The 27,797-nt window shown below is 40.7% G+C and overlaps 1 protein-coding gene across 9 annotated transcripts in view; it reads right to left on the reverse strand.

Moving 5' to 3' along the window:
* Positions 1–20,688, reverse strand: part of PDCD4 (programmed cell death 4) — a 32,527-nt gene extending 11,839 nt beyond the window's left edge. Inside the window, exons 1-8 of one of the 9 annotated variants that reach the window (XM_043519464.1) lie at positions 20,537–20,688; positions 13,099–13,247; positions 12,411–12,502; positions 11,588–11,695; positions 5,816–6,115; positions 5,135–5,229; positions 2,452–2,565; positions 1,993–2,214 (exon numbers count right to left, since the gene is read on the reverse strand). In XM_043519464.1, the coding sequence (XP_043375399.1) occupies positions 1,993–2,214; positions 2,452–2,565; positions 5,135–5,229; positions 5,816–6,115; positions 11,588–11,630 (774 nt within the window). In that variant the 5' untranslated portion in view covers positions 11,631–11,695; positions 12,411–12,502; positions 13,099–13,247; positions 20,537–20,688. Of the gene's footprint in view, positions 1–1,992; positions 2,215–2,451; positions 2,566–5,134; positions 5,230–5,815; positions 6,116–11,587; positions 11,696–12,410; positions 13,248–16,481; positions 16,705–20,536 lie in introns of all 9 variants that reach the window. The other 8 variants (XM_043519465.1, XM_038408732.2, XM_038408734.2 and 5 more) reach the window with 8 other exon arrangements.
* Positions 20,689–27,797: the final 7,109 nt, after the last annotated feature.

Below are 27,797 nucleotides of genomic sequence, written 5' to 3' on the forward strand. Positions count from 1 at the left end.
TGAAGCTCTTTTGTCGTAGGCTCTATCTTAGGAGATCCAGAATGCTTCTTCTTGGAAGATCTAAGATTATGAAGACCTAGGTGGGGGTTGGAGAGAGTCAACACATCACCCTGATCACTCGGAGGCGGATGTCCAGGGCAGTGGTGGTAGCTAGGCCTGGATTCAAAGCTGGTCAGAGGCAGTATTCCATCACGAGGAGCCAAAGTTTAATCTATTTTTTTCCTAGATCTACTTTTAGAAACTGAGGTCTTGCACTTGGCTGAGATGTGGGACACATTTGAAACCCCGGGATACTGGAATACCTGGTCGACAACAACCCCTCAGGCAAACCCTTCAGAATTTGGGGAGCAGGGTATTAAATACAAACCCCCCAAATAAACTTAAAAAGGTATGTGTGATGGTTCTCTGGGTACCCAAGATTGTGAGTCACCTTGTTACCCACCTGCCTGCAACACAATGAAGTCTTGCTTGTGGTAACTGGGTGTTTGCTTGAATGGCTAACAGGCTGGGGGTGTTAGGGAGCTCTCTCCTCTGGGCTGTTCAAGTCCTGTTTTTCCCTTGCAGATTAAACAACAGGTGTACCCCAGCCCCAGAGTCCCTTTGAATCATTCCCTTATGATATCCAGCCCCTGTCTCTGCCTAATCAAAAAAAAAAACCCCAGATCCTCTGCCCCCCAAAGGAGCAGTGTACCCCAGTTCACTAGTTTTACCTTATACTACTGTTCCTGTAAAAATAAATATATAAATAAATATTTTTTTAAATACACACAGCACATGTGAGTACTTACAACAAAACAAAAGTAGGTTTACTTAAAAGAATACAGAGTTAACTAAGAACCGGAGAGTGGTGGAAACAAATGAATACAAAACAAAATCCTAAAACCTACAAACCTGTCTACGCTTATTAACAGTTACCTTTTCTATTTAATAAAGTAGGTTTTCCCTGCCAAGTTCAATCTGTTAAAGAGCTGGCTGGCTTCACAGGAACCAGGATCCAATTTTCCCATGAGAATATCCCTGCTCCGAAGATGTCTCCTCACTGAAAGGAGGAAGAGAGTGTCTTCCTCCTCTCTCTCCTATATTGAATCAGTCTTTTGTCTTTATTCAGACAGTTTGAGCCTTTGTAAGGTTTTGTCTGTTGTAACGTTCCTTTTTTACCTCCATTGACAGTTTTAGGATACAGCAAGGCTAAACAACCTAGTCTTGCTTTACATCATAACGAACTAGAATGGTATGACAACTCCCTCCTGCTTGAATGGGACACCACAGAGACATATTGTCCCTGAGTGACTAACTTTTATGTCAAGTCTATAAAGCATATTTTCTATATAAATATATTCTTTAAATATGACATGTACATACAGCTTGCACAATTATGAACCTTGACAAGTTAAGAGCTTTCTGTAGATACCTTACCATGCTACTCTTTATGAATAATAAATACCCTGCAAGACATGTGTTTGTCAGGTTGAGATAAGAGTTGTATGCAAAGAACAGGAGACCCTCTGTGTTACAGTACAATTATCAAAAGAACTAAAACTGAACTAAAGACTCGAGGACAAGCTAGAGCAAAGCTGAAGTGTGCACAGTAGAAGCTCTGTCTCAGGCCATCAGGCAGCTGAGAAGGAACTAAGGGCAGTCTGCCTTCACAGCTTTATGTATCCTTGGAGTGCCAGCGAGGGCTAAAAAACGGGCACTACAACAAAACAAACAAACAAATCTCTGATCAGAGGTAAGTGGGGCACCTATAGGGACACGACTTAAATAAGGGTTAGTTTTGCTACACAAATTTAAAAAAACAAAAAAGGAAACTTCTCAAATTAAAACATCAATCTGGGAGTTAGGAAGGGGTGTGGTGGGACAGAAGGGAGTTATAGCATACAAATGATAATGCCACTAAAATACATAAACTGCTTCATGAAATAAGGTGTAAAGTGCACAACACCATGGAGGCCAAAGTCAAAGATCTGGTGCAAAGGGCTGTAGGCATACCTGTGGCGCTCTGGGAGAATCCAACATCAATTCAGGTAGTTCTTTAAGTAGTCTATCAAATGATTTTTCCACATCACTTGTGCTCACTACTGTCCCACAAAGGTCAGAGAGGAGCTTAGATGTCATTTCTCTGTGACTAGCCTTCCCCTCTAATGACAATGATACGGCCAACACTGGCACACTGTATTTCATTTCACCAAGATTTAAATCCCTCAGCATCTCCTAAATAAGGTTTGAAGAAAATATATTAACATTTTAATAAAAAAAAGTTAATTAATAAAACAGTTTAAAGATTTAATTTAAAAAAATTCAAGTGATCACTACAAGGGCAGAGAGGTGGTTGTTTGCATGCTTTAACTGATATTTCCATATCAGAATCTCTATAATCTCATTTGTAACTGGCCGTGACTTCCCATGTCAAGTGTGATATTTTTTAAAAATACAAATTGTCAGACATACCGCAACTTCGTTAGTATCTCCATGTTCAAAGTATTCCTGTAACATTGGTGTTAAAGTTTTATCAAATGCTCTTTCATCCAAAGGTGGAACTACAGTTTCATAAACACAATTCTCCTGTTTAAAAAAAAAAAAAAAAATACATAAAAGAAATCAGATACTGAATCTAAACAGCAACAGCATCTCCCTTGCTCTCTTTATTGCAGAGCCTAAATGCTTTTTAAATCATTAACTCTTTGGTACTGGCAGCCAAGATTTCCATCAGCAATGACTGCATCATGCCTTTGTAATCAGTTTGTGGAAACTGATCAGTTCTAGAACAAAGATTACATTTCCCTAAAATATAAAAGCTGCATTTACTAGTAAGTAACATTCTAACTTCCAACACTGTAAGCACCTAGGATTCTTTTGGCACCATACTGTTAGAAACAAAGTTTTTGTGTACCATATATGGAAGGGAAGGAGACAAACTCATATCCAGCCCTGCAGGAAGGCAAAAGCTTAACCGGTCACCTTGCATCTTTCCCCACAAGCTACTCTCCTCTCCCCTATCAAGAAGCAGCCTGTTTTTCCTAACAGCTACATGGCCAGACAGCCAATAACATCTAAAAAGTGTGAAGGAGGGAAAGGACGGGCATTTAATTTTCAGGGTGTTTGGTAAAGTCAGTTAGAGGCACTCACTAGGGGGAAGAGTTCATGCAGCAATTGACCACTGGGAAGCCTGACCTTGCAGGGCAATACAAGCCTAAGAACCAGAACTCCAGCACAGCCAATCTTGCTCCATATCCCTCACTTCTCCACTCCTCCTGGACTGACCTGCTAATATTCAGAGGTAAGTAGGGATGTGAGTGTGTGGAAGGAATGGGATGGAAGGACAATTTGGTAACAGATTATGTCAGGGTGGGGGGGACAGAAATAGATATATTACTGTCCTGGACCACCATGACAGAGAGTCTGTGCTGCACATTGCATATGGTATTAAGTTGAAGTTCAGATGGGAACTGCAGCCTCCCATGTACAAGAGAGCCATCACAGGGAAGAGTACAGCTTGGACAAAAGGTGTAACATGGTGCTGCCTAATGGGGAAGCTAAATAGGAAACCAGAACTTAACATGGTCTGAACATAGCAGTTTGGCTTGATTTTTAAAATTTTGGGAGTTTTTGTTTTTTTTTTTTGTTTTGTTGTTTTTTTGTTTGTTTGTTTTTAATAACTGGGTCTACAACTCCCTGTGATCCACTCAACTGTAAGCACTGGAAGGGAAAGTTACACTTGAGGGTGGACATTGACACGCTTATCCTAGGCCAGTGGTCCCCAAACTTTTCACACAGTCATGCCCCCTGCTTACAGACAGGAGCAAGGGGGCAAGGCTGGTGCCAGGAAAAGAGCCACAGTTGGAGCAGGGCTACGTGGTGCTCCCGCCCCACCCACCGTGGGGGCTGGCTCAGGCCCCGCCATGCCCCCCCAAACATTCCTCAGCACCCCCCTAGGGTATGCACCTCAGAGTTTGGGGACCTCTGTCCTAGGCTCTTCAAATCTATTCTCAGCCCTCAACAAGCTATTATATGCTACTTGAGAGGGCCAAAATACAAGTGACTACTTTATGCATCTCTTTTTTTAAGCTGTCAAGATTTGCCCCCTTAAGCTTTGACCCAGAGCGTGGGCAGTGGCATCAACACCACTGTTAAAGAATCTTTTGACTTCAGCCATTAGATCTATTTTTACACCTTCAAAGCAGAGCATCAAGCTGATTTCCTAGATTTGATGTGCACCACTGTATTAAAAAGCCACAGTGTTCCACCTTGAAATTGATTTTATCTTGGTTCATACCCAAATACTGAAGATAAGGAACATATAACCAGTTTTCCCCCCTACCAACTGCACAGAGTCTGTACAATGAGCAACTGCAGAAAGAGTTAAAAACAAAACTGTTCTGGTTTTGAACTCCTTCAGAGACCTGAAGTATTTAGTGTTCTTGTCTAATAATTTAAAAAAAGGAGAAAAAGCTGCCACGCATACTTAGTTATACCTCTGTGTCTTTAGCATAAAGTATATGCCAAGAACCTGATTTGTCTGCTACTCTTTTTCTCCACATGCAACAGGCGCCTTAAAAATCAGTACCACCACTAGCAGTAACAAAATACTGAATATGGAATTTTGTTTTATTTCTGTTGATACCAACTTAACTTTGCAAAATATTACTGTAGTAAGAGACCCTGATGGTTTACTCCAAAACTAGTGTTCACAAAACCAATACAAGAATGTAGGTGTTTTTATAAAAAGATTATATTGTAATTAAAATGCATATTAATTTGCTAGTTTTTTCTTAAAAGGACTTTTAAACATTTTTTTCTTGAATTTTTAAATTTAAATACAGAATTCGAGCTTAATCCTGCAAGGTGCTAAGTACCATGGCCCTGATCCAGCAAAGCACTTTAAGCAAAAATGTTTAATTTAAGCATGAGAAGTACCACTAGACAAACCAAGACCACCTTAGCAGGCTACTCCAGCCTCTTTGCTAGTGAACGGCCTACTCATGTGCTTAAAAAGTTAAGCATCCACTTTATCAGAGTCAGAGTATTTAACATCTTTAGGATCAAGCCTTTACAAATGTCACATCAATTACAGTGAATAAAAAGGCTATTTCCATCTCAAACTTGCACTAGATATAACAAAACGTTTGCTCACCTGGTCATCATCATAGTTGGGATCTTTAATATCCACTTCCTCCACGTCATACACTTGCCCTGGTGTGCCCCAAACACCTTTGCTCCCTGCACCACCTGGCAAAACATGCAAAAGTGAAAAAAAAAGACAGCCAGCTTACGGTAAATGCTGGGTTGAGCTCAAAGTATCTCCATACTATCATGCCTCATTCGGGCACATGTGTGTAAGCCTCAGATTTTCTGGAATATACAGAAATAGTTGCAGAATATCTTTCCACTCCCAGCCATTTGGGCTTTGCACCACTTGAGTCAGGAAACTGTAAACAACATGAGGCAGCATAAAGAGTGCTGAAGTTTGAAATAATTGTGCTTTAAGTTATTAAAGGGAGTATCCCTGATGTAAATTCTATTATAAACCTCAAGATCTGTAGATTGTTATATCATAATGTACAGTACAATGTAGTATCCTAAAGAAGTTGATTGTGCTTTGTATAATGAATAATGCATGTGTGCATGCACACCATAATCCATTATTGAAGATTGCTATCTGCTGTGGCCATCCCCATACAACCATTATAAAAAGAACTACTGAATGGGAGGCCAGACAGAAAATGTTGTTTAGGGAGAAGAGAATCCTAATAGAAAAACATGCCTTTAGACAAGAGCTCATAAGCAGAGACCCTTCTTAGTAGGCTACACCAACCTTTCTTTGGTAGTCCCCTTCCTTTTCCAGACCGGGATCGTCTGTCCAGAAATTTTCCCTTTGGACTAGTTGGTGCAGTGACTCCACTTTTCAGTGCCTCTCCATTATCACTAACAGAGTCTCCTCTCCCAGAATCACGAGAAGAATTTTTCCTTAACCGCCTCTTTGCTCTAGCATTAATTTTAGCTTCATTAATGGAAGATGCAGCTATCCAATTTCCATTGATTTCAGTCTTTATTTCCTCACTTCCACCATTTTCTTCCTCACTAGAAAATGGAGTTTCACTTAGATGATCAAGTTCTCAAAAGAGAAAAAAGACAAGAAAAATCTAGTTACTGCTTTAAGCAGTTATCATAGAAGCTATACAAAATATTCATCATGATTTTAAAAAAATTACATGTTTAAAATGGAAACCTGTAATATAAAAGTAACATTAGATGTAAAGTTTCAGAGTAGCAGCCGTGTTAGTCTGTATTTGCAAAAAGGAGTACTTGTGGCACCTTAGAGACTAACAAATTTATTTGAGCATAAGCTTTCGTGAGCTACAGCTCACTTCATCGAAAGCTTATGCTCAAATAAATTTGTTAGTCTCTAAGGTGCCACAAGTACTCCTTTTCTTTTTATTAGATGTAAGGTTGCTGAACCAAAGTACCTGACCACATTCCAATTACTTTTATTTAAGGCAAATTTGTTGCTTTTCCATTGCTGGTGCAGTGGCATAATGGGAAATAAAGCTCCTTGCTCCTCTGCCTAGGCTACATGCCAAAGAACATGTATGTGGGTGGGTGAAGAGCAACTGAACGAACAATTTACAAATAGATAAACCAAGTAAAGAGGTTCCGTAAACAAGCATGGAGCTACTTTGGTTTATAATGTCCCTCGAACGCAGTAAAGCATTCATTTTCCTTAAGTAAAATTCACAGAGTACCACTGGCTGCAATAGAAATAAGAGATAATAAACTGCAAAAGTACAAACTTGGAAGTTTCTCAGCATGCCACCAATTAAGAACTGGCTTATTGGTTGATAAGCAGTAACACAACTTTTTTTAAAAATTGGAATCTTTACCTAGGTGCGACGGCATAAAATAGAAAGTATTTCACTAAACTTTATTGGGCTGGTTCTGCAAACACTCCCGGACACAATGCTTACAGCTGGGTTTACTTACCCTCTTATCTCTCATAATGCCCTTCCCCAGCCCAGGTTTACAACTCAGTCACCAAAAAACTACTCTTCCTAGCGATTCCTGCTCTCTTGCTTCTCAGGAAGAGACTGGCTGAAAATTACCCTGAGCCAGTTTAGTCCTTACTACTGGAGAGTAGTGACTATATAAAAAAAAAGGTGACCCTCTATTATTGCAGCAACCACCATTATACAATTGCAATAAATCTAGTGCAAAGTATCCCTTGCTAGGTATCATGGGAAAAGTTGTGATCTGTTGAACAATATTATCCTATTTATATTCGTGTATTATCATTGTGTATGAAGTTATGAATCTTTGCTATGTGTTTGTATCTCAAACATTTGTTCCTGGGTAACATGCCCAAGACAGATTTACATCAAAGCCAGCCAGCCATGGTTGATAGGCCATTAAAGAGAATCAACTCTTCCAGAGGATGCCTCAGAGCATGTAGACAATGGATGCCTCATGACTCAGCAAAGCACATAGAACATATGATCCCTGACTCCATGTCTGAGACAGTAACTTTCCATGCACATGGACTGGGGGATATAAATTGGAGAGAGTGACATTTCTTTGCCTCTTTCCTATTCTACATCTCTGGACTGTGATTTCTAACAAAAAAGTTTTGAACAGTGGACTGAGGACCCCAATATTTGAGAGGCACCAGAGAAACTTTTTACAAAAACTGGCAGATTTAACATCACCCCTATTATTCTGATCTACAAATTCTGAAATACATTACAGCTGATATGATTCAAGTTAACCATTTAATACCTTTTTTATTACTAAATCTTTAGTTAGGTTACTAAAGACTGGCTTCAGCATGGTATTTGGTGAGATCCTGAAAGTTCATGTTGATCTGGGGTGCGTGTCTGGCTCCTTGGAGTTGGAAGAACCTAATATATGCAATTTCTGGTTTCAATGGTCATTTATCACAGAAGTCTGGGTGGTGCAGGAAGGGCTACAGTGCCTGAAGGGGACTGTCTCTGGCTTCATAATAACTAGTATAGTACTTTGAAAGCACACATTGTTATTGGCTTGGTGACAATATACCACCAGTCTGGGGTACATGCCCTGTATTTTGGCAATATGACCTGAGATTGGCATTCTTAGCTGTATACCAGGCAGCGTGACAAGAGTGAAGCTACAGTCAACCCTGGTCATTCAATTCTGGTCTCAGTCTCTAGATCACTAATGTGGAAATCTTCCCAGAAGTAGTCCTCAACCTCAAAGGGCCAGCACATTGTTACAATGCTGAAACATTACATACTGACGATCAACCCTAAAGTGACTATTTAAAAAAAAAAAGAAATTTGAACAGAGGCTATTGAGAAGATACTTTTCCACTTTCGTGCACAAACAGCTTACCTTTATAATTCTGTAAGCAACTAGACCACAGTGAGAAATTAGTCACTTCATTAGACTAAGAATATGTTAAACAATTAAGCATTCGTTTTGGCACTGGGCCATACACAATTACCGGTATGTTTTAAGCTCTATAGTCTTGCCATCCACTACACAGCTGGGTAAATGCATTAAGTGCAGTTTGAGAAGAGTAACTAGAAGTTTCTCTCTAAAAAAGTTTCAGAGTAGCAGCCATGTTAATCTGTATCTGCAAAAAGAAAAGGAGGACTTGTGGCACCTTAGAGACAAATTTATTTGAGCACAAGCTTTCACGAAGTGAGCTGTAGCTCACGAAAGCTTATGCTCTTATAAATTTGTTAGTCTCTAAGGTGCCACAAGTCCCTTCTCTAAAAAGTGTTTAAAATTTAAATAAATAGTTTAAGTACAAATAGAAAAAAAGATTTCCTTTTGAAGTTTCACTGCAATGAAAAGCATTCTGTATCAGTAAGTCTTTACCTATAATGGAAAAGTGAACCAGTTTAGCGAAATGGATCTAGTTAAACTGATACAACCACTAATGTAGACACACTTAAAACCTTTAACCTTTGCTTATTATTAAATTATTAAATTTATCTTAAAACTGATCTAAAGCAATTTAAGCAAAAATTAATCTGCTTAAAGTGCACCTACATTGGGTTTATCACCATTAATTTAGTTAAGTCAGTCCAGTTTTCTAGTATAAAGAAAGCCTGAGACTCATTGTACTTACTGAGCAAGTACAACTAGTTCTTCTTCTATTAACTTTATGATCAGGATGAGTTTAGCAATACAGAGGCTTTTGTAAAAGGAAATCATGCCTCTCCAGTCCAATAGAATTCTTTGAGAGGGTCAACAAGCACGTAGAGGACAAGCGTGATCCAATGGATATAGGGTACTTGGACTTTCAGAAAGCCTTTCACAAAGTCCCTCACCTATGGCTCTTAAGCAAAGTAAGCAGTCATGGGATAAGAGGGAAGGTCCTCTCGTGGATCAGTAACTGTTTAAAAGATAGGAAACAAAGGGTAGGAATAAATGGTCATTTTCACAGTGAAAAGGCGTAAATAGCAAGGTCTCCTGAGGATTTGTACTGGGATCAGTGCTGTTCAATGTATTCATAAGTTATGTGGAAAACGGGGAGAACAGTTAGGTGGCAAAGTTTGCAGATGGTACAAAATTACTCAAGATCGCAGTCAGCTTTGGGCTTAGCTAAGAGTTACCAAAGAATCTCACAAAACTAGGTCACTAGGCAACAAAATGGCAGATGAAATTCAATGTTGATAAATGCAAAGTGCCGCACATTGGAAAACATACTCCCAACTATACATACAAAGCGATGGGATCTAAATCTGCTGTTACCACTCACTCAAAGATCTTGGAATAATCATGTATAATTCTCTGAAGACATCTGCTCAGTGGCAGTCAAAAAAGCTAATAGAATGCTAGGAACTATTAGGGAAGGGATAGATAATATGACAAAAAAAAAATATTGTTGCCACAATATAAATCCATGGTATGCCCACACCTTGAATACTGCGAACAGTTCTGGTAGCCCTGTCTCAAATAAAAATATATTAGAAGTGTAAAGGGTACAGAGAAGGGCAACAATTAGAGGTATGGAACTGATTCCATAGGATACTCTTGGGGGAATTCTGCGCCACTGTACACATGCAGAATTCATGTCCCCTGCAGATTCCCTTCCCTCCCCCAACCCCTGCAGAAAATACATTTTGCAGAGAGAGTCACTGCAATTACATCTTTCGCACACCAGGGGCTCCTGTGGCACCACAAGACGGAAGCCGGCTCACAAGCCAGAGTAGCCAGCCACAGAGAGGGAGGAGGCAGAGGTCAGGTGGAGGGGGCACAGGACACGGGGGAGGGATAGACTGAGTAGGGCACAAAGGGCTTCTGGGGGGAGGGTGCATGCAATGGCATTCAGAAGGGCTAGAGGGGGGACAGACTGAGGTGGGGACACAGGAGCTAATGAGGTGACAGCTCTGAGCTAGGGGGCTGAATGGGAGGGGGGTGCTAGGCCATATGGGGACAGAGGCACATGTGCCCGACTCAAATTTCTGTTCTAATATGACTAATAAGGAATCTATTTGTCAAAAAACATTTCCCGAATCTTTTTTGTTGTCTGTATTGTTACAGACATACTTACTGAATGTATTTTGGAATAAATTACTGAAATAACTGAAATTAGCGCAATTATATTGTGTTACTTTGACAAAGAAACTATGCAGCATTTTAAAATATTGTGTGCAGAATTTAATTTTTTGGTGCAGAATTCCCTCAGAAGTAATATGAGGAGAAACTAAAAAGAGACTGTTCAGCTTGGGAAATAGATGTTTGAGGGGCTATATGACAGAAGATTATAAAATCATGAATGGTGTGGTGGAAGCGTTAGTCACCCCTTCACATAACACAAGAACCAGTGCTCACCCAGAGAAATTAATAAACAGCAGATTTTAAACAAACAAAAGGAAGTACTTCTTCACACCGCACGGTCCACCTGTGGAACTCATTGCCAGGAGATGTTATGAAGGCCAAAAGTATAACTGGGTTCACAAAAGACAGGCCCGCCAATAGTTAAACCAATATGATCAGGGACGCAACCTCATGCTCTAGATGTCCCTAAACCTCTGAACGCCAGAAGCCAGAACTGGATGACAGGGGATGGATTACTCAATAACTTGCTGTGTTCTGTTAATTCCCTCTACAGCATCTGGCTCTGGCCACTGTCAGAAGACAGGATACTGGACTAGATGGACTACTGGTCTGACCCAGTATGGCCATTCTTATGTTATGTTCCCTCTGCTTTTAATCCTAGGGACAGTTACATGAGAGCAAAAATCTCTGCTTCAAAAGGAGTTTATTTGCTCTTGTTTAATCTTGACCTGAAGTCATTCCTGTGTTTGTGACATCACAACAACCTCTTGGGATGTTGCAAACAAAAAACAAACAGGAGGAAAAGAGGAAATCCTAAGGAACAGTCATTTTATTTGCATGCAATTATTCCAACTTTAAAAGAAATACATCAGGCAGAAAATGCAATATAGTTAGAAGTGTTTCTAAACAGATTATTTCTCCAAGTTTGTCATGAAGAAATATGTTTATTAAAAAAAGCCACCACGATGCAATTTACAAGTAAAAGGAATTCCAGTGTCAATTAAACAGTCGTTTCAATACAAAAACTAAAGATGCTATATACCTGTTGGGTTAACATTATATATCTGCTCATTTCCTACTTCCATAGTTGTTTAATTGCACTTCAACTGAACTGACTGTAAACAGAAATCTTAATGCTTTCCTCTCAGGCCTAAAGAAAAAAAAGAAAAAGAAAAAGGAAAAAAAAAAAGCAGTAAATGCAATTACATTGAATACAGAAATATATTTGATTTTTTCAGTGGACTAAAGTCTAACTGAATTAGAATATTAGGAGTCTTTCACCTAGTCAACATTCATTTTCACTCAAATTCAAGTATGAAGACTGGTATTTTTTTTTAAATTAGCATTAATTTACTGGTACTAGTAAAAATATTCATGGGATGATGAAAATGTAACAGAGAGCACTATTTATAAACAGCACAGATAACAGTGCAGAACTGTAACACCAAAACTAAGGTCAAGTCTACGCTCAAGTTTTACCAATATACACTGGTTAAAAAAAAAAAAAAAAAAAAAAAAAAAACACACGAACCCCCACCTGACTTATGAGGTTGGTGTACTGGTAAAAACCCTAGTGCAGGCACAGTTACACCGATGAAAAGGTGACTCATACCAGTACAGTTATTCCCCTTCCCACATATGACTATCTATATGAGTTTAAAGCATCTTTTGACACCGACTCTCCTGCTGTGGATGCATGTATGTACTGCTTCAACTATACCGCTATAGTTAAAGCATAACAACTTTGTAGTCTAAACAAGCCCTTACCATGCATCCTAATTCATTGCCTCCCCTACACCCAAACATAGATCTGTATGCCATATAAATTTATTCTACACAAGTACACACACCTGAGAAGCTCTCACCTCTGTATTCTCTCATGAATACTCTGCTCTCTCCTTCTCCCGTGTACATGTACTCTGTTAGCTGGGGGTCAAGGTGAACGAATTCTCTCTTTCTAAAGAGATTACTGTTATTTTCCTCTCCTCCCTTCCCATTCATCTCTATAAACAGCTGAATAATGAGATTTTGAAAGAGATGGCATCACCCATCTCCCCTTTTCTTAAAAAAGATTTCAGCCAGTAAGACTACAATATACAAGTGAATCAGATGGGCAGTACACAAAGACATACCGGCTACATCATTTATCATAAACTTTTACCTGCAAAGTTTTCATGAATCACTTTGTAGTCTTGTGAATGTTACTGGTATGTGTAGTTCTCCCATGGGATTTCAGTGGCTCTTCTCTTCCCTTTCCACCTGTTGCAGTCCTGCAAACACTTTATTATTCATTGGCGACCTTGTGACATTAGGTGACATGAACCCTCCCCACTCTTCTCCTCTGGTTTACTTGCCTAGTACAGACTTATTGACTACAGTGATGAATAACCAGTGGTTGAAGGTACAAAACTTGCCTTTTTACAGTAATTTCTGCGTATAATCCAATTTTCTCACATCACACCCCAATTTCAAACAATTAACCTTGAGTAAGGCAGTGTCCGCTCCCCCTTGCCATCCAATACTTCATTTAAAATATCTTTCTTTCAGCATTACCTCAATCATCCAGTTCTGAAGCACTCTTATTATGCTAAAAGTGTTCTCTTGAACTGCTCACTCAGGAAGGGGAATCAAGATTGTCTGACTATCTTAAAAGGTTTATTTTCTTCTTCCTAGTCGAATGTTCCATTACAGATGTGTTTCTCCTTTAAAACAAAAGGAAAATACAATTAGATAGTAATAAAGAGACTGTATACAACACTAGAGCTAGGGAAAGTAATTTTAACATTTATTATAATAGCAACTACCAGTGAGGAGGACTTTTCTCCCCCCATTCAAGACCTCCCACAAATCTACTTGAGACCACCTTCCATTTAAAAAATTTGAAAGGACACTTGTCTGTAATATTCCTTGGGGGGGAGGGGGTCATGACCCTCAGGTTCAGAACTCCATCTTAGAGACTACAAACACTTATGACATGGGTGCCAGCACACCTCAGCTTTAGAGCCCATACATTCACACTAATCAAGAGACTGCACTGTCAGTCTAGAGATGGATAAAATTTACACCTCCAGACTAAATATTAACTTTAATTCTTCGGTTCCAAGGCCAGAAGGGACCACTGTGACCATCTAATCTGACTTCCTGTAAGACACAGGCCATAGAACTTCTCCAAAACCATTCTTGGAAGAGTGTATGTTTTAGTAAAACCTGCTGTCTTCATTTAAAGATTACCAGTGATGGAAATCCACCAAGACCCTTGGTAAACTACTCCAGTGGTTAATTACCCTCACTGCTGAATATTTAAACCTTATTTCCAGTCTGAGGACTTGTCTCCACTTACAGCACTACAGATGCGAAGTAGGCAGTTAATCCACCTCCCCGAGAGGCGGTAGCTATGTTGACAGGAGAAGCCCTCCTGTCGACAAAGCGCTGTCTAAGCAGGGGGTTAGGTTGATATAATTACGTTGCTCAGCGGAATGGATTTTTCCACACCCCTGAGCAACACCATAATACCGATACAGGTCTGTAGTGCAGTCCTGGCCTAAATTTCTCAACTTAAATTTCCAACCTCTCGATTGTGTTTTTTCTGTTAGACTGAAGAATGCATCATCAAATATTTGTTTCCCTGCACAGGTACTTACAGACTAATCAAGTCACCCATTAATTTCCTCTTCGTTAAACTAAACAGATTGAGCTCCTTCTATCTATCATCATAGGGCATATTTTCTAATCCTTTAGTCATTCTTTTGGTTCTTCTCTGCAGCCTCTCCAGTTTATCAACATCCCTCTTAATTGTGGGCACCATCCCTAGCCAGTAACGGCCACATCGGTGTCAAGTATAGAGGTAAAGTGACCTCTTAAATCCCCTGTTTATATATCCCAGGATCACATTAGCTCTTTTGGCCAGAGTGTCACATTGGGAGCTTACTTTCGGGTAATTATCCACCATATCTTTTTTTAGAATCACTGCTTCCCAGGATAGACTCCACCATCCTGTAAATATGACCTGCATTCTTTGTTCCTAGATGTACGCATTCAGCAGTATTAAATTGCATATTGTTTGCTTGCACCAAGTTTAGCAAGAAATCCAGATCACTCAGAATCAGTGACCTGTCCTCTTCATTATTTAATGCTCCCCAAATTTCGCAGTCAGCTGCAAACTTTATCAGTGATGATTTTTTCTTCTTCCAGGTCACTGATATGTTAAATAGCATTGGGCCAAAAACTGATGCCAGCAGGGCCCCACTGGAAAAACCTGCTCAATGACGATCTACCATTTACAATTACATTGAGACCTATCAGCCATTTTTTTAATCCAGTTAAGGTGTGCCATGTTAATGTTATATTGTTCTAGTTTTTTAATCAAAATGTCACATGGCACCAAATCAAACACCTTATAGAAATCTAAATATGTCAACACTATTATCTTTAATCAAACTTGAAATCTCATTAAAAAGATGATATCCACTTAAATCCTGTCAAACTATCTTCCATAAGCCCATGTTGGTTTCCATTACCCTCCTTCAATTCTTGATTAATTGAATCCCCTATCAACTGCTCTTTATCTTGCCCGAGACTGATGTCAGCTGATAGACTGAGAAGTTACCAGGGTTATCCATTAACCATTTTTAAAAACTAGCACATTAGCTTTCTTAGAGTCTTCTGGAACTCCCCAGTGCGCCAAGACTTATTGAAAATTTACTAATTACCCCCATTGTTACTCACACCTTCTTGTCAACTGTCTGAAATGAGTCACTCATTACCACTTCAAAAGTTTTTTTTCCCCTCCCTTGGTATTCTGCTGTAATGTGAATTGTCTCATTAGACTGACCTCACACTTGGTAAGGCAACTCCCATCCTTTCATGTATTTATACCTGCGCCTGTATTTTCCATTCCATGCATCTGATGAAGTGGGCTCTAGCCCATGAAAGTTTATGCCCAAATACATTTGTTAGTCTTCAAGGTGCCACAAGGGCTCCTCGTTGTTTTTGCTGAAAAAAATCTACATTAATGGTCCAGCAAGCTCCTCAGCCAGCTGTTAAAACTCTGGGATGCAAGTTATTTTATTTGGACCTGCTGATTTGAAAATGTCTAACTTTAGTAGCTTCTGCTTAATATCGTCCAGAGATACTAGCGGAATGGAAAGAGTAATCATCACCATATGATGAGACTGCATCATCGGTTTTCTCCCCAAATACGGAATACGTATCTATTGAACACTTCTGCCTTTTCTGCATTATTATTGCTAATTATAGCATTTCCACCTAATAAAGGACCAATACAATTGTCAGGATTCTTTTTGTTCTTAATAAAAATCTATATACTCTCTATAATTATTGTGCTTAACATTGCTAGCCATAGATTTTTCCTTGTGTTCCTTTGCATCTCTTATGAATTTTCTACAATTCCAATCCAATTACTATCAACTTCTTCCTTTCTTGCATTTGTTACATATTTTTATTGTTAATAGCTACCTTCACTACCCCCTCTAAATTAGGTTGTTTTTTAAATCAGTATGATTAAAAGGGGCTTGCTTAAAACTTGGTAATGCTAGTATTCAACATCAGTTTTACGACTACCTCACATTTCCTAACTAAAACCCTTTATTATTCATCTACTACAGTATAAAATCTGAAAATCTGTACAAAGAGCATATTGGTATCATGTCATAAATACAGGCAAGTCTAGACACAAGATGATGTGCTCCTATTTTGCTCAAACAAATTTTCTAAAGCTTCATATAGTGAAAAATAATTGGTCATGTATAAAAAAAGTTTTCAAAGTTAGACACACATATTCACAAGAAGATAAGCGCTTTTGTGCCTCACAGCAAATCCAAAGCATAAGTATATATCCTGTATATCACTTAAACTTGGTGTTAATTTTTTTTAAAGGTAATCTCAAAGGGCTTTGCAAAGGAGGTCAATATCATTACCTTCATTTTACAGAGTGGGTGACTGAGGCACAGAGATGAAGTGACTTGCCCAAAGTCACCCAGCAGACCACTGGCAGAACCCACATCTCCTGAATCCCAGTCCAGAGTTCTACCAACTAGACCAGTGGTTCTCAGCCTGTTCTCTGCGTATCCTTGGGGCTCTGCAGACTATGCTTAAGATTTCCAAAAGGGTCTGCACTTCCAGTTGAAAATTTTTAGGGGCCTGCAAATGAATAAAGATCAAGAACCACTGAACTAGACTACACTGCCTCAGCAGAATATACAAGACAAACACATGGTAAAAGTAAGTATTATTTTCTCTATTTTACAGATGGGGAATTGAGGCAGAGAGAGATTAAATTACTTGCCATAGAAGTCTGTGGCAGAGCTGGAAACTGAACCCACATCTTTCATATCTTAGTCCTATTACTTAATTGAAATACCCCCTCTGAGCTGACTCTGTATTTGCACTTTTACATGCAAATTGTGCAAACATGCTTTGAAAAGTTACCACCCCCACTGATCAATGATAAAAATAACTTACTTGTTTTACCACTTCCCTCTACCATGCAAGCAGATACTTACTTTCTTTTTTAGTGAGGTTACAGCCACAAAATTGATTTTTTGGGGGTGACAGAAGGGAACCACATGGATCATACATCTGGGTAAGCCACAGTAATTGAAGAGGAATTTATACCTTCATTGACTGTTAATATGTTTAGCAAAAACTTAAATATTTTTAGTATTATTGGCATTCAAACTCAGATACTTAAAGCTTGTCCCCCGCCCCCTCTTTCTGTGTAATTCCCAATAACAAAAACTACTCTGGGATAAAAATAAGTAATTTTATTGATGTGAAATAAAATCCAGGTCCCAACTTCTACAGCTCTCTGTTCCATAGCAACGATACTTGGTTTTGACCAGTAGACTAAGCAGATATGTCTATTAAGACAAAGATAGAGTCAACAGCAAGAGGCTATTTTTCCAGTGTCGCTTTAATTACCGTAAACACACTTAAGAAAACAAAACAGATTGAACATTAAATTGTTAACACTCACGGACACACCATAGTTCATGGAGCCTTTAGAGACAAGATCTGTAGTTGTTAATATGAACAAAGTAATGCATCTCAACATTATACAAGTTAACGACAGATTACTCAAAACTACTATGTGGTTCAAGAGGGTTACTTCTGCGTATTCATACTCCTGAGACTGATGCCACCTTAGCCCCCCAGAGTAAACTTTAAAATTCCAACATATTAATTTATGTTTGAGGGCAGCCCCAAAACATTCTCAAAATGGAGATTTTCTCAAGGCTTAGGAGACTGCTGAAGACAGCCCTATAGCTTCTTACTGTGGTACTGACTTCCTTAGAGCCAAGTAAGAGTCCTGCACTGAGAAAGTACCTACATTGGCTTGTTCCTGCAGAACAGAGGAGTATCCAACACCAATACATCAGCAAATACCTGCTCGGTACCTTGTTTCTTGTTATATGGGTAAATTCCAATATCAACAAAGATAAGTTCCTTAAAAGCCCAAATCATCCTCAGCAAGAGTCACACTCCAACAATGGAAGAAATGAGGTCTCAGCACCCAGAGAAGATTTAGGTACTACAATCATGGACCTTTGTTCCAAATGGCACAAATTTCCTCACTGCCAGGGTCATTCCTGATTGATGTATCTGAAGTCAAACTGGCTTATTCTGTGTCCCTTCCTCAGGCCAGATAGATAATTGTGTCAGTTGCCAAGGAGGTTTTACAAGCCCAATCCTTGGGTCCACTAACATATTGGCTAGTTTGGGTTTTTTTTATTATTATTTATATTCTGGTAGCACCAATGAACTTCCATCAAGGACCAAGCATTCATTGTGCTTTGACTCTATGAAGAAAAAAAAAAAACCCACCAGTCTCTGCCACAGAGAGCTCACAATCTACAGGTAGACAAGACAACAGCGGGACTTAAATAAAAAAAAAAAGAATCAAACTTAAGAATTTGAATAACATTGCAGTGTGCTGCAAAGACTCTAAAAACCATCAGATCCTGGGGGGCTTTGTTTTGGAGGGAGGTGGTGTCTTGGTTTTTTCTCAAGTCTATTATTTTCTCTGGTCTCTGATGGAGAAGGAGCTTTTCTGGATCATTCAGTTGTGAATATTTCAATAAGACACTTCTATTTGTGTAGGTACTTAAACCACACTCATAAGTCGGGTACGCAACTCATGATCACCTGCATCCAAGCAGTCCCACTAGTAGGTTAACATAAGCAAATGTACACCAATGTGTCCCTGGCCAAGAATTTGCCGTGAGGTTAGATAAGGAAAAAGGCTTCAGAAAACTCTAAAAATCTCTAGATTGAAAATCGTTTTTGAGTAAGCTTGATATGGCAATCACTTCTAAAACTGTATTTCCCCCTTCCCCAACGTCAAGCAAAAGGTACTGATCATTAATGCTAGACCGTGTTTTTAAACTTCAGCCATCTTGCTGCAGTCACATTTAAAAACAACCAAAGAAATGTTGCTTAAACTTCACAGCATATTTTCCTCCCTTTGAGCAGAGACTAAGCATGAAAACCTCCAGCCTGAAATGTGAACGTTTCAAGGTTGTGGACTTGTGAAAACAGTGTTATAGCAAAAAAATTTTGTGGCCATGTGCTCATTGCCATACTGTAGGAAGATCAGTTTCCATCTGATATTTACACATACTTACACTTTTATAGCACAGAATGCTCTATATAAATACTAGGTGCTAGTTATATAGGAAAAGGTGTATAAACAGCCTAAAATATTACTTATTCAAAAAAGACCTCACGCGTACAGTTAAACATACACCAATCCACCTCCAACACAAGTCTTAAAGCGCACACTTTAAAGTACCAGGAACAACAACGGAAGTGGTTTTCATACAGATGTGGCTAGTTTAGTTTTTAAAAGGAGCCACAGCCTGCTCAGCCTTTACAAGAAAAGAAAGTGACTTTACAGCGTGGCAGGCTGTATCAAAATATAGACCCTTGCCAAGTTATCAACATCCTAAAACTAGAAACCAACAGCTCTCCTGTAAAGAGCTACACCAGGCTCCCTCCTCCCCAGTAACCAATCCAATCCTAGTGCTGTTTTGGGGGGCGGCATGCCTGACACCAAAAAGAAAAGGAGTACCCGTGGCACCTTAGAGACTAACAAATTTATTAGAGCATAAGCTTTCGTGAGCTACAGCTCATGCATCCGATGAAGTGAGCCGTAGCTCACGAAAGCTTATGCTCTAATAAATTTGTTAGTGTCTAAGGTGCCACGGGTACTCCTTTTCTTTTTGCGAATACAGACTAACACGGCTGCTACTCTGATGCCTGACACCGCATCCTCGCCCAGCCAGACTGGGCAGAGGGATGACCCCTTCCCCGCTGATGCCAACGACTGTGTCTTTACGATGAAGACCACTGGTTCCATCCAGGGCACTGCTTCTTGGGAGGTGTTTTAAGGGGGGGGGGGTAGAACCCCAAAATAGACAAGGTAGCGGAGGTGCCCCCACACCACCATCATCATCATCGCCCCTGCTGGGGGACAAAACAGGGAGGGGACATGAAGACGCCCCACTACCCCCTCCTTGCGGGGGGGCCCCACACCACCCCCACTATCCATCCCTCCCTCCCTCCCGGGGGACAGAGCGGGGAGGGGGGCGTGAAGACCCCACACCACCCTCTCCCTGCTGGGGGAGCAAGGACCCCCCCCATCTCTCCCGCCTGGGGGGGTGGGGGTGTCCTCAGCCGGGGTGGTGGGGGGGGTCTGTGAACAAGTCTGAGGAGAGCGGGGAAGGACCCCACACGCCCACCCGGCCAAGAGGGGCGTGGAGCCCAGAACACGCCCCCGCCCCTCGCCTCAGAGACTTCCGGCGAAGGAGCCCGAATTCCCCCGCCTGAGGAGGCTTCCGGAGAGGGGCGAGGACCCCCCCCCCAATCCCCGCCCCATCCGAGGGGGCTTCCCAATAGGAAGAGACCCCCGCGTCCCCCCTCCCGGAGGGGGCGCTCCCTGGAGCCGCGAGCGGGAGGGCGGGGTTCCCATTACCGTAGGCAGCGGTCCCCGGGGCTGCCCCGTCCCCGCCGCTCCGCTCCCCACAGCCGCCGCCTGCCTCGCTCTGCCCCCTGCGCTGCCCTGTTTGTTTTTGTTTTGTTCTGCCCAGCGACACGGCCACGAGCGGCCGCCGCGGATTGGTCGGCGGGCTCCACCCGCCCCAGCCAATCAGAGGGCGAGGGGTTGGGAGGGGGCGGAAGGGAAGGCGGGTACTCAACCGGCAAAGAGGGAGGGCGACACTATCTGCTCGGAAGGGGCGGGGGTGGGTGTGTCCAGCAGGGAACAGGAAGGAACCATTGTGTGTTGGGGTGGGGAGGGCAGGGGTGGTCCCGCCTAGTGGGGAGGGTGGGTCACACATCATCCTGTTGCCCCCAGGACATTGTCTGGGAAGGGGGAGGAGTGATCAAACTCCCCAGGCCTGTTAAGAGGAGACGTATACAAGGCAGAGAGGGTCTTTGTCTCCCCATAGGGCCCTATGCAGTTGTGGGGTGGGCTCCCAAGGTGCTAGAATGAGGAGGTATTGGGACTCAAATTGCCTCCGCCAGTTCTATTGCCCGGCACCTTGTATGGGTCTGATCTAAATGAGCACAGGGTGGCAGGAACTTATGTTGCCAGTGGCCAAAAGCCCACCCATCTGCGACCCTCCCTTTGGAAGGGCATTCATCACCCCATCAGCCAGCAATTGCTGGTTTATTCATCCATCCACTGCAAAACTCCTGGGGGCCAGTGTACTCACCAGGGGCAGAGAGCTGAGCAGTTGCCTTCCCAAAGAACCTTATTAATAGCAGTTAAATACAGGGATCTCAAGCAGAGGAATAATTACAGGTTTCAGAGTAGCAGCCGTGTTAGTCTGTATTCGCAAAAAGAAAAGGAGTACTTGTGGCACCTTAGAGACTAACAAATTTATTAGAGCATAAGCTTTCGTGAGCTACTGCATCCGATGAAGTGAGCTGTAGCTCACGAAAGCTTATGCTCTAATAAATTTGTTAGTCTCTAAGGTGCCACAAGTACTCCTTTTCTTTTAGAGGAATAATTGTTATTGTTCAGTCCCATCAATGTTTATGGCCCATGGCACAGAGGTGCTGCCATCTAATACACATAAGGATGCCACCTTTAAGGTACAAAAAACCAGGACATTTGGGATGACACTGAGCCCAAAAAACTGGACAGCAGACAGTGTTTATTGAGCACCCTCACAGATTTCACAGGACAGTTACCTCAAAAAAGGGACAATCCCGGGAAAACCTAGTTTGGTAACAATCCAAAATACATGCAAGAAAAAACACAAGTCAAGAGGGTACAGAGAAGGTGTTGGGGTCTACGGAGGACATCAAATGCACGATTTCTCAGTATAAACTAGAGAAAATGTAATGTAACACTTAGTGAAGAAGACTTAGAGAAAGGCCCCTGCTGTTAGGAAAGGAGCCAAAAAACAAAACAAAAACCCCAGCATGGCACTATGAATTTATATCACAATAAAATAATGCATTGTCATAATGCATCCTATGCTCTTTTGCCCCAGCCTCAGTTTAGCCCTGCAGAACACCAGACAGATCTGCTTGGTACAGGATGTTCTTGCTCCACAGCTAGAATAAAGGTGGCTTTAAGGCAGCCTATGTGATCTATGCAGCTGCATAGTGCACTGTACTTCCAGGGACTCTCTGTCATATATTCATACTCAACCCACTAGGCATAGCATGGGTCCCACGCAGGTTAAATCACTGATTCCCATCCAGCATCCCATTGAGGACTTTGTGGCAGATACTCAGTTCGCTTGCTGCCCTCACCCACTTGTAATGTTGTGCTTTAGCATTATCTCCTGATTTCCCAACCCATTTAAGAGGATTATTAGAGCCTTTACTGATACTAAAACCTGATACTTTCAAGAGAGGCACATAGACCTCAAACAGGCAGACCAATTTAGATTAGGTTAGAGGCTGCTGAGTCCAAAGTATGAGACAGTGTGAACACACCTTGAGCAGACAGGCAGGAAGTGGCTGGTGGAGGGAAAATGTTATATGTAAATAGGGTATATAGGAACCCAGAAGTGGGGAGGGAGATGAATTGGTCCCATGCAGGTTAAATCATAAAACCTACCAAGTAAGGCTAGCCCTGCAACAGCAGTACATTCCTGCTGTATTTGCCTACAGTTAGGAAATTTGGTGGAAATGCATCCAATGAAGTGAGCTGTAGCTCACGAAAGCTTATGCTCTAATAAATTTGTTAGTCTCTAAGGTGCCACAAGTACTCCTTTTCTTTTTGCGAATACAGACTAACACGGCTGCTACTCTGAAACCAGTTAGGAAATTGGAAAGCTTGAGCTTTTCTGGCTACCACTCAACACCCGATCCTAAAATTTTCTCTTTGGCAAATAACCAAAAAGAATTTGAAATAAATGAAATACTTTTGGTTTTTTTAAATCAGGAAAATAATATATTTCTTATCTTTAAGTGACTCCAGATTAGACCAGGGCAAGAACTGTCCTTTTTGCAGTCTGCCTTTGCAGGATACATCTTCCTCTTCCTCCCTTTTTTTGTTTTTGGTTGTTGTTTTTGTTGTTGTTTTCTCCTAGGGTGACCAGACAGCAAATGTGAAAAATGGGGACAGGGGACGGGGGGGAGGGGGGGTAATAGGAGCCTATATAAGAAAAAGACCCAAAAATCGGAACTGTCCCTATAAAATCGGGACATTTGGACACCCTATTTTCTCCAGAGTTGCAGCGCTGAACATTTTGAGATTCTGGCACCAGGTCTTAGATATCACACTAAAGCCTGAGGCAAGGCAGATATAACTCCTCTACTTGAGGGGAAGAAGGTACCTTCTAGTCCTGAAATGATGAATCTAGTACATACAACACATATTCAGAGTAGACAGCGAAAATGAAACCACTATGTGCGTTGGAATGCTATGAGACATCTCTAGCCAATTCAGATCTCTCTTGTGTTAGACATTTTTGTTTTTATTGATCTCTCTTGTGTTAGACATTTGCTACAAAGTGGATTTATTCAGTTATTGGTAGTTGTGTGCTCCTCAGTTAATACCATACAACTTTATTGTGTATAGCATTCCCACCGGAGTCAATGAGAGTTTGGCTGAACTTAGGTGAGGAGGTTTGGACTCTAATAATAAGGAACCGCAGAGGCTTTTGCCAAAGACACTTCAATAAACCTTTGCACCAATTCCCACTGCACCTTTTGAAGTGCTGTGTAAAATTGCAGAAGGGATTCTAAGTGGCTATTTAGGACTGGAGCACTTGTGAGTTGCTAAAGGTAGGATCACTTGTCACAAGAGGATGAGAACGCTGATGTTGTCCTGGGTATTTCCATGAGATAAAAAGCATTTTTTCTTTTTGAATATCCCTACTCAGAACATTGATATCAACCATCATAAATCTCAACTCAACTGGAGCACATACACTTACAGACACATAGATGCTGCAAATATGTCCAAGATTTAGTAAACACTGAATGCCCACACAAATACTTAGCTTGCAACCAATTAGATATATTTCTCCCCATCTCTGTAACTACCAAGACTAATATTGCACAGCAAATATTCTAACAAATCACAGGTAAAATAAACAGAATTTTCCTTCCCCCGAGTTTTATAATTCAGAATGGAATTAAGTTATCCAAAGTCACTTGGAAATAATCCTTTCTAAATGGTTTCTGCTGGATCCTTGTTTCAGGTGCAAAGTGTCTGAGTTGAGTTGTCGGGTCCTGGATTCTTTAAACCCTGTTGATTTGCTGCCTTTTTTATTAACCTGGATTCTTGATAATGATGATGCCTCATTGCCACATGCGGCTCTTCAGAGCTTAATATGCGGCTCCTTGTCTGGGCACCGACTCCGGGGCTGGAGCTACAGGCGCCAACTTTCCAATGTGCCGGGGGGTGCTCACTGCTCAACCCCTGGCTCTGCCACAGCCCTTGCCCCCACTCCACCCCTTCCCGGCACCTCCCCTGAGCCTGCCCTCTCCTCCCCCCGACCCCCAGAGCCTTCTGCAAACCAGGAAACTGCTGATGGGGAGGAAAGGGGAAGTGCTGATTGGTGGGGCTGCTGGTGGGTGGGAGATGCTGGGAGCAGGGCGGAAGCTGATGGGAGGGCTGCTGACGTATTACTGTGGCTCTTTGGCAATGTTCATTGGTAAATTCTGGTACCTTCTCAGGCTCAGGTTGGCCACCCCGATCAAACACAAGAGAGATCGATAAAAACAAAATTGAATTGGCTAGAGATGTCCTATAACATTCCAATGCACACAGTGGTTTCATCTTCTCAACAATTTTTTTATTCATTAAACCATTTCAAAAAGCAGCTTGTGTGATCCAGATACCTCAATGGTTCTGTTTGACCATATTATAGCCTATGGAGACTGGAGTCTATGTTAGAGTATCAATCAATCAATCAAGACAGCAAAAAACAAGATCTGCCAAACACAATCTCATTTATCTTGTGGTTTTATTTTCTTATATACATATTTATTCTGCCTCCTTTGTGTTGGCATTTGGGTGCCATAATAAAATCAGATGCAAACATAGCAATGCTACTTGGGTAACAAACAATCTAATCCCACTTTGGCCAGTGACGGCTACAGATTGAAAGGTTTAGTTAAGGTGCTAAGATGCCCGAGCTTTGTTTGTGCTAATTAATTATGGTCATGTTTAAAATTTCCCCGTGGTCGTTTGTAATGGCTGCCAAACAGGAAACGCTGTTGCTGCTTGTTTGAAGCTTTACTAGAATGCACACATTAGTAGAGTGCATGTGAGCTAGATTGTAAATTAGGGATTCCGATGGCGAGGAGCTATGGATATTCTCAGCTCTTTCACTGACTGTCTGTGTGACTTTGGAGGAATGATTTAAGCTTTCCATACCTCAGTTTCCACACCTATAAAATGCTTTCTCTGTTTTCTCATCTACCTACTTCTTATGGCTTAGAACAGCCTTCCATGTCCCATATTCTAGATTACACCTCTATGGCATACTACACTCTTAAAACTGGTGTTTTGTTGTGGTTTGTTTATTTTTCCAGAATTTTCCTATTTTGATTGACTTGAAAAGAATTTCAACACTGTGTCTTGTATTTGAACAAAAGAAGAGTCTGACTCAAAACCCCAGATACAGGACAAATTTGAGATCTTTGAAATACAGACCCAGATCAAAGTTTTTCATTTCAGGCCCATCTCTAATTAGAGCTTTCTTCCTGTGTACAGTGTTTGTTTAAATTAGCTCATAAGCTCTTTGCAGCAAAGACCCAGCCTATGTGTTTTGTACAGTATTAGAAACAAATAATATACAGGGCTACATAAATACAATAATAATAATACATCCGATGTTCAGCCAACTGGATTTGTAGGTTGGTGGTACGACATTTCAGAATATCTGGTGAAATGGAAACACTTATACTGTTCCACTGCTGGCAGAGGGGAGTTTATTTACGATATAAGTAAATTTTTTAATTGAAAGGAAATCTTAGAAAAAGCTCTGGGTATGCTTTGTAATACAGTAATAATAATTCCAGATATGTCTCTTTTGTATTATAGTTGTCACCTTATCTGTTCATTCTTGCCCTAACACCAGTAGCACTCATCTGAAAAGGCCTTCTTTGCAGACGGCTCCACATATTATAGGCTATATAGAAAAATCAAGTGATCCAATTGTATTATAAAGAATTCCAAATAGTGAATTCAGCCAAAAGCCAATACCAATTACACAAAACATTGTCTATCTCATGATAATTGTTCTTTTCCGCTAGATTATTGCAGGAGAAAATCTCCGGGAGTGATTTATAATTACTAGTTGAGTTATTTCCTAATAAGAATAAGAATAACGTGACTGGCTGAGGTCCTATGATATGACAGGGTGTGTAATCAATAAATCATGTGCCAGTTGTAGTTGTTCTTCATATAAGATCATATTTCTGTATTTCTATAGACAACTGTTACAGAATGTTTACTTGTTGCTGTACCTTTTCACCTCATCAGCATTGTTTAAAGAATTGACATTCTGGAATTGTAGTCATTCCAAGAAAATCCAGTTTAATCTGTTTGGAAATGAAGTGAGGCAGGGGTAAAAAACAACAACAAAAACGTCTCTTCCTGTCTAGAAAGCCATATGATCTGATAGTCACACCAAGTGGTAAGCAATTGACAGATTAGAAAAAAAACAAAAGCCACCTTTGTCACCTGAATACTGTGAGCAGGTCTGGTTGCTTATTATAGGGAGAAAGATGGGAGGAGTCATAGCTATGATATGACAACAACAAGAAAATAGTTCTGGCACACAATATAGTAAGGAACACTTCAAAATCGGTAATAGTAAGAGTCACATAAATAGCCTGTATTTTACAATAAAATTGTTTAAATGACTTATATTTACCTAGTAGTTTAAAACCATTTAAAATATATTCTCTAGACATATGTAGAGACAAAATCATAAACATTCTCAGTGATAGCCTGACAATGGGGAAACATTCTTTAAAACAATGTTTATAGCAGAAATCCTAGGCATGCCAAACAACCCTAAGAGCTTGTGACTGTTATCTGGAACACCCAGATCAGGATCTAAAAAGCTTTTGGTGGTCAAGACAGCAGCATTACCCACTCCAGGATTCAAGAAATCATGAGGCCAGCTTACAAATCATGAAATTTTTAAAAATAATAATATATTTTGGGTTCTTTTTATTTACCACCTGGATTATTAATCTTTAGGATGCACCCTGTTCACGCTTTCAAGCTTTTCTCTGCAACCACAGGATCTAGAAACTTACTTTTTTTTTAATGAAAGCTGAGATTCCTCTGCCATTATTTGATTCCAGAAGTTGAGGTTTTAAGAATAACACCAAGTATTGTGAGACTTGCAATAAACTCATGAAAGTTGCTAACACTGAGATTTATTGTTAAGGACGGAATTCCTGGAGACATAACAGAGATTGTATTCTGGGATTCTTATAACATTCTCACTCACCATAGAACCAAAAATCATCATCTTACACAGATAATTTTTTTTAGTACACTTGATTTTCCCCATCTGGCCTTGAATCCCCGTGCTCTCTGAGTAACGATTCTTGCTGATTGGCAAGGCAGCACTTTGAACTTTTAGGACAGAGGTCAGAATATATGACCCTTTCAAACCAAGTATTCATTTTTTCCACAAGGCTGTGACCTTGATTTCTTTTCTATGATTGTAGGTATTATAACACAGTATTATACTAAAAAAGGGGGAGAGAGAGATGAAGGTGTAGGTTTTCCTTTTTGTTTT

This window comes from Dermochelys coriacea, chromosome 7 (genome assembly GCF_009764565.3).
Source record: "Dermochelys coriacea isolate rDerCor1 chromosome 7, rDerCor1.pri.v4, whole genome shotgun sequence".
Taxonomy (NCBI): Eukaryota; Metazoa; Chordata; order Testudines; family Dermochelyidae; genus Dermochelys; species Dermochelys coriacea.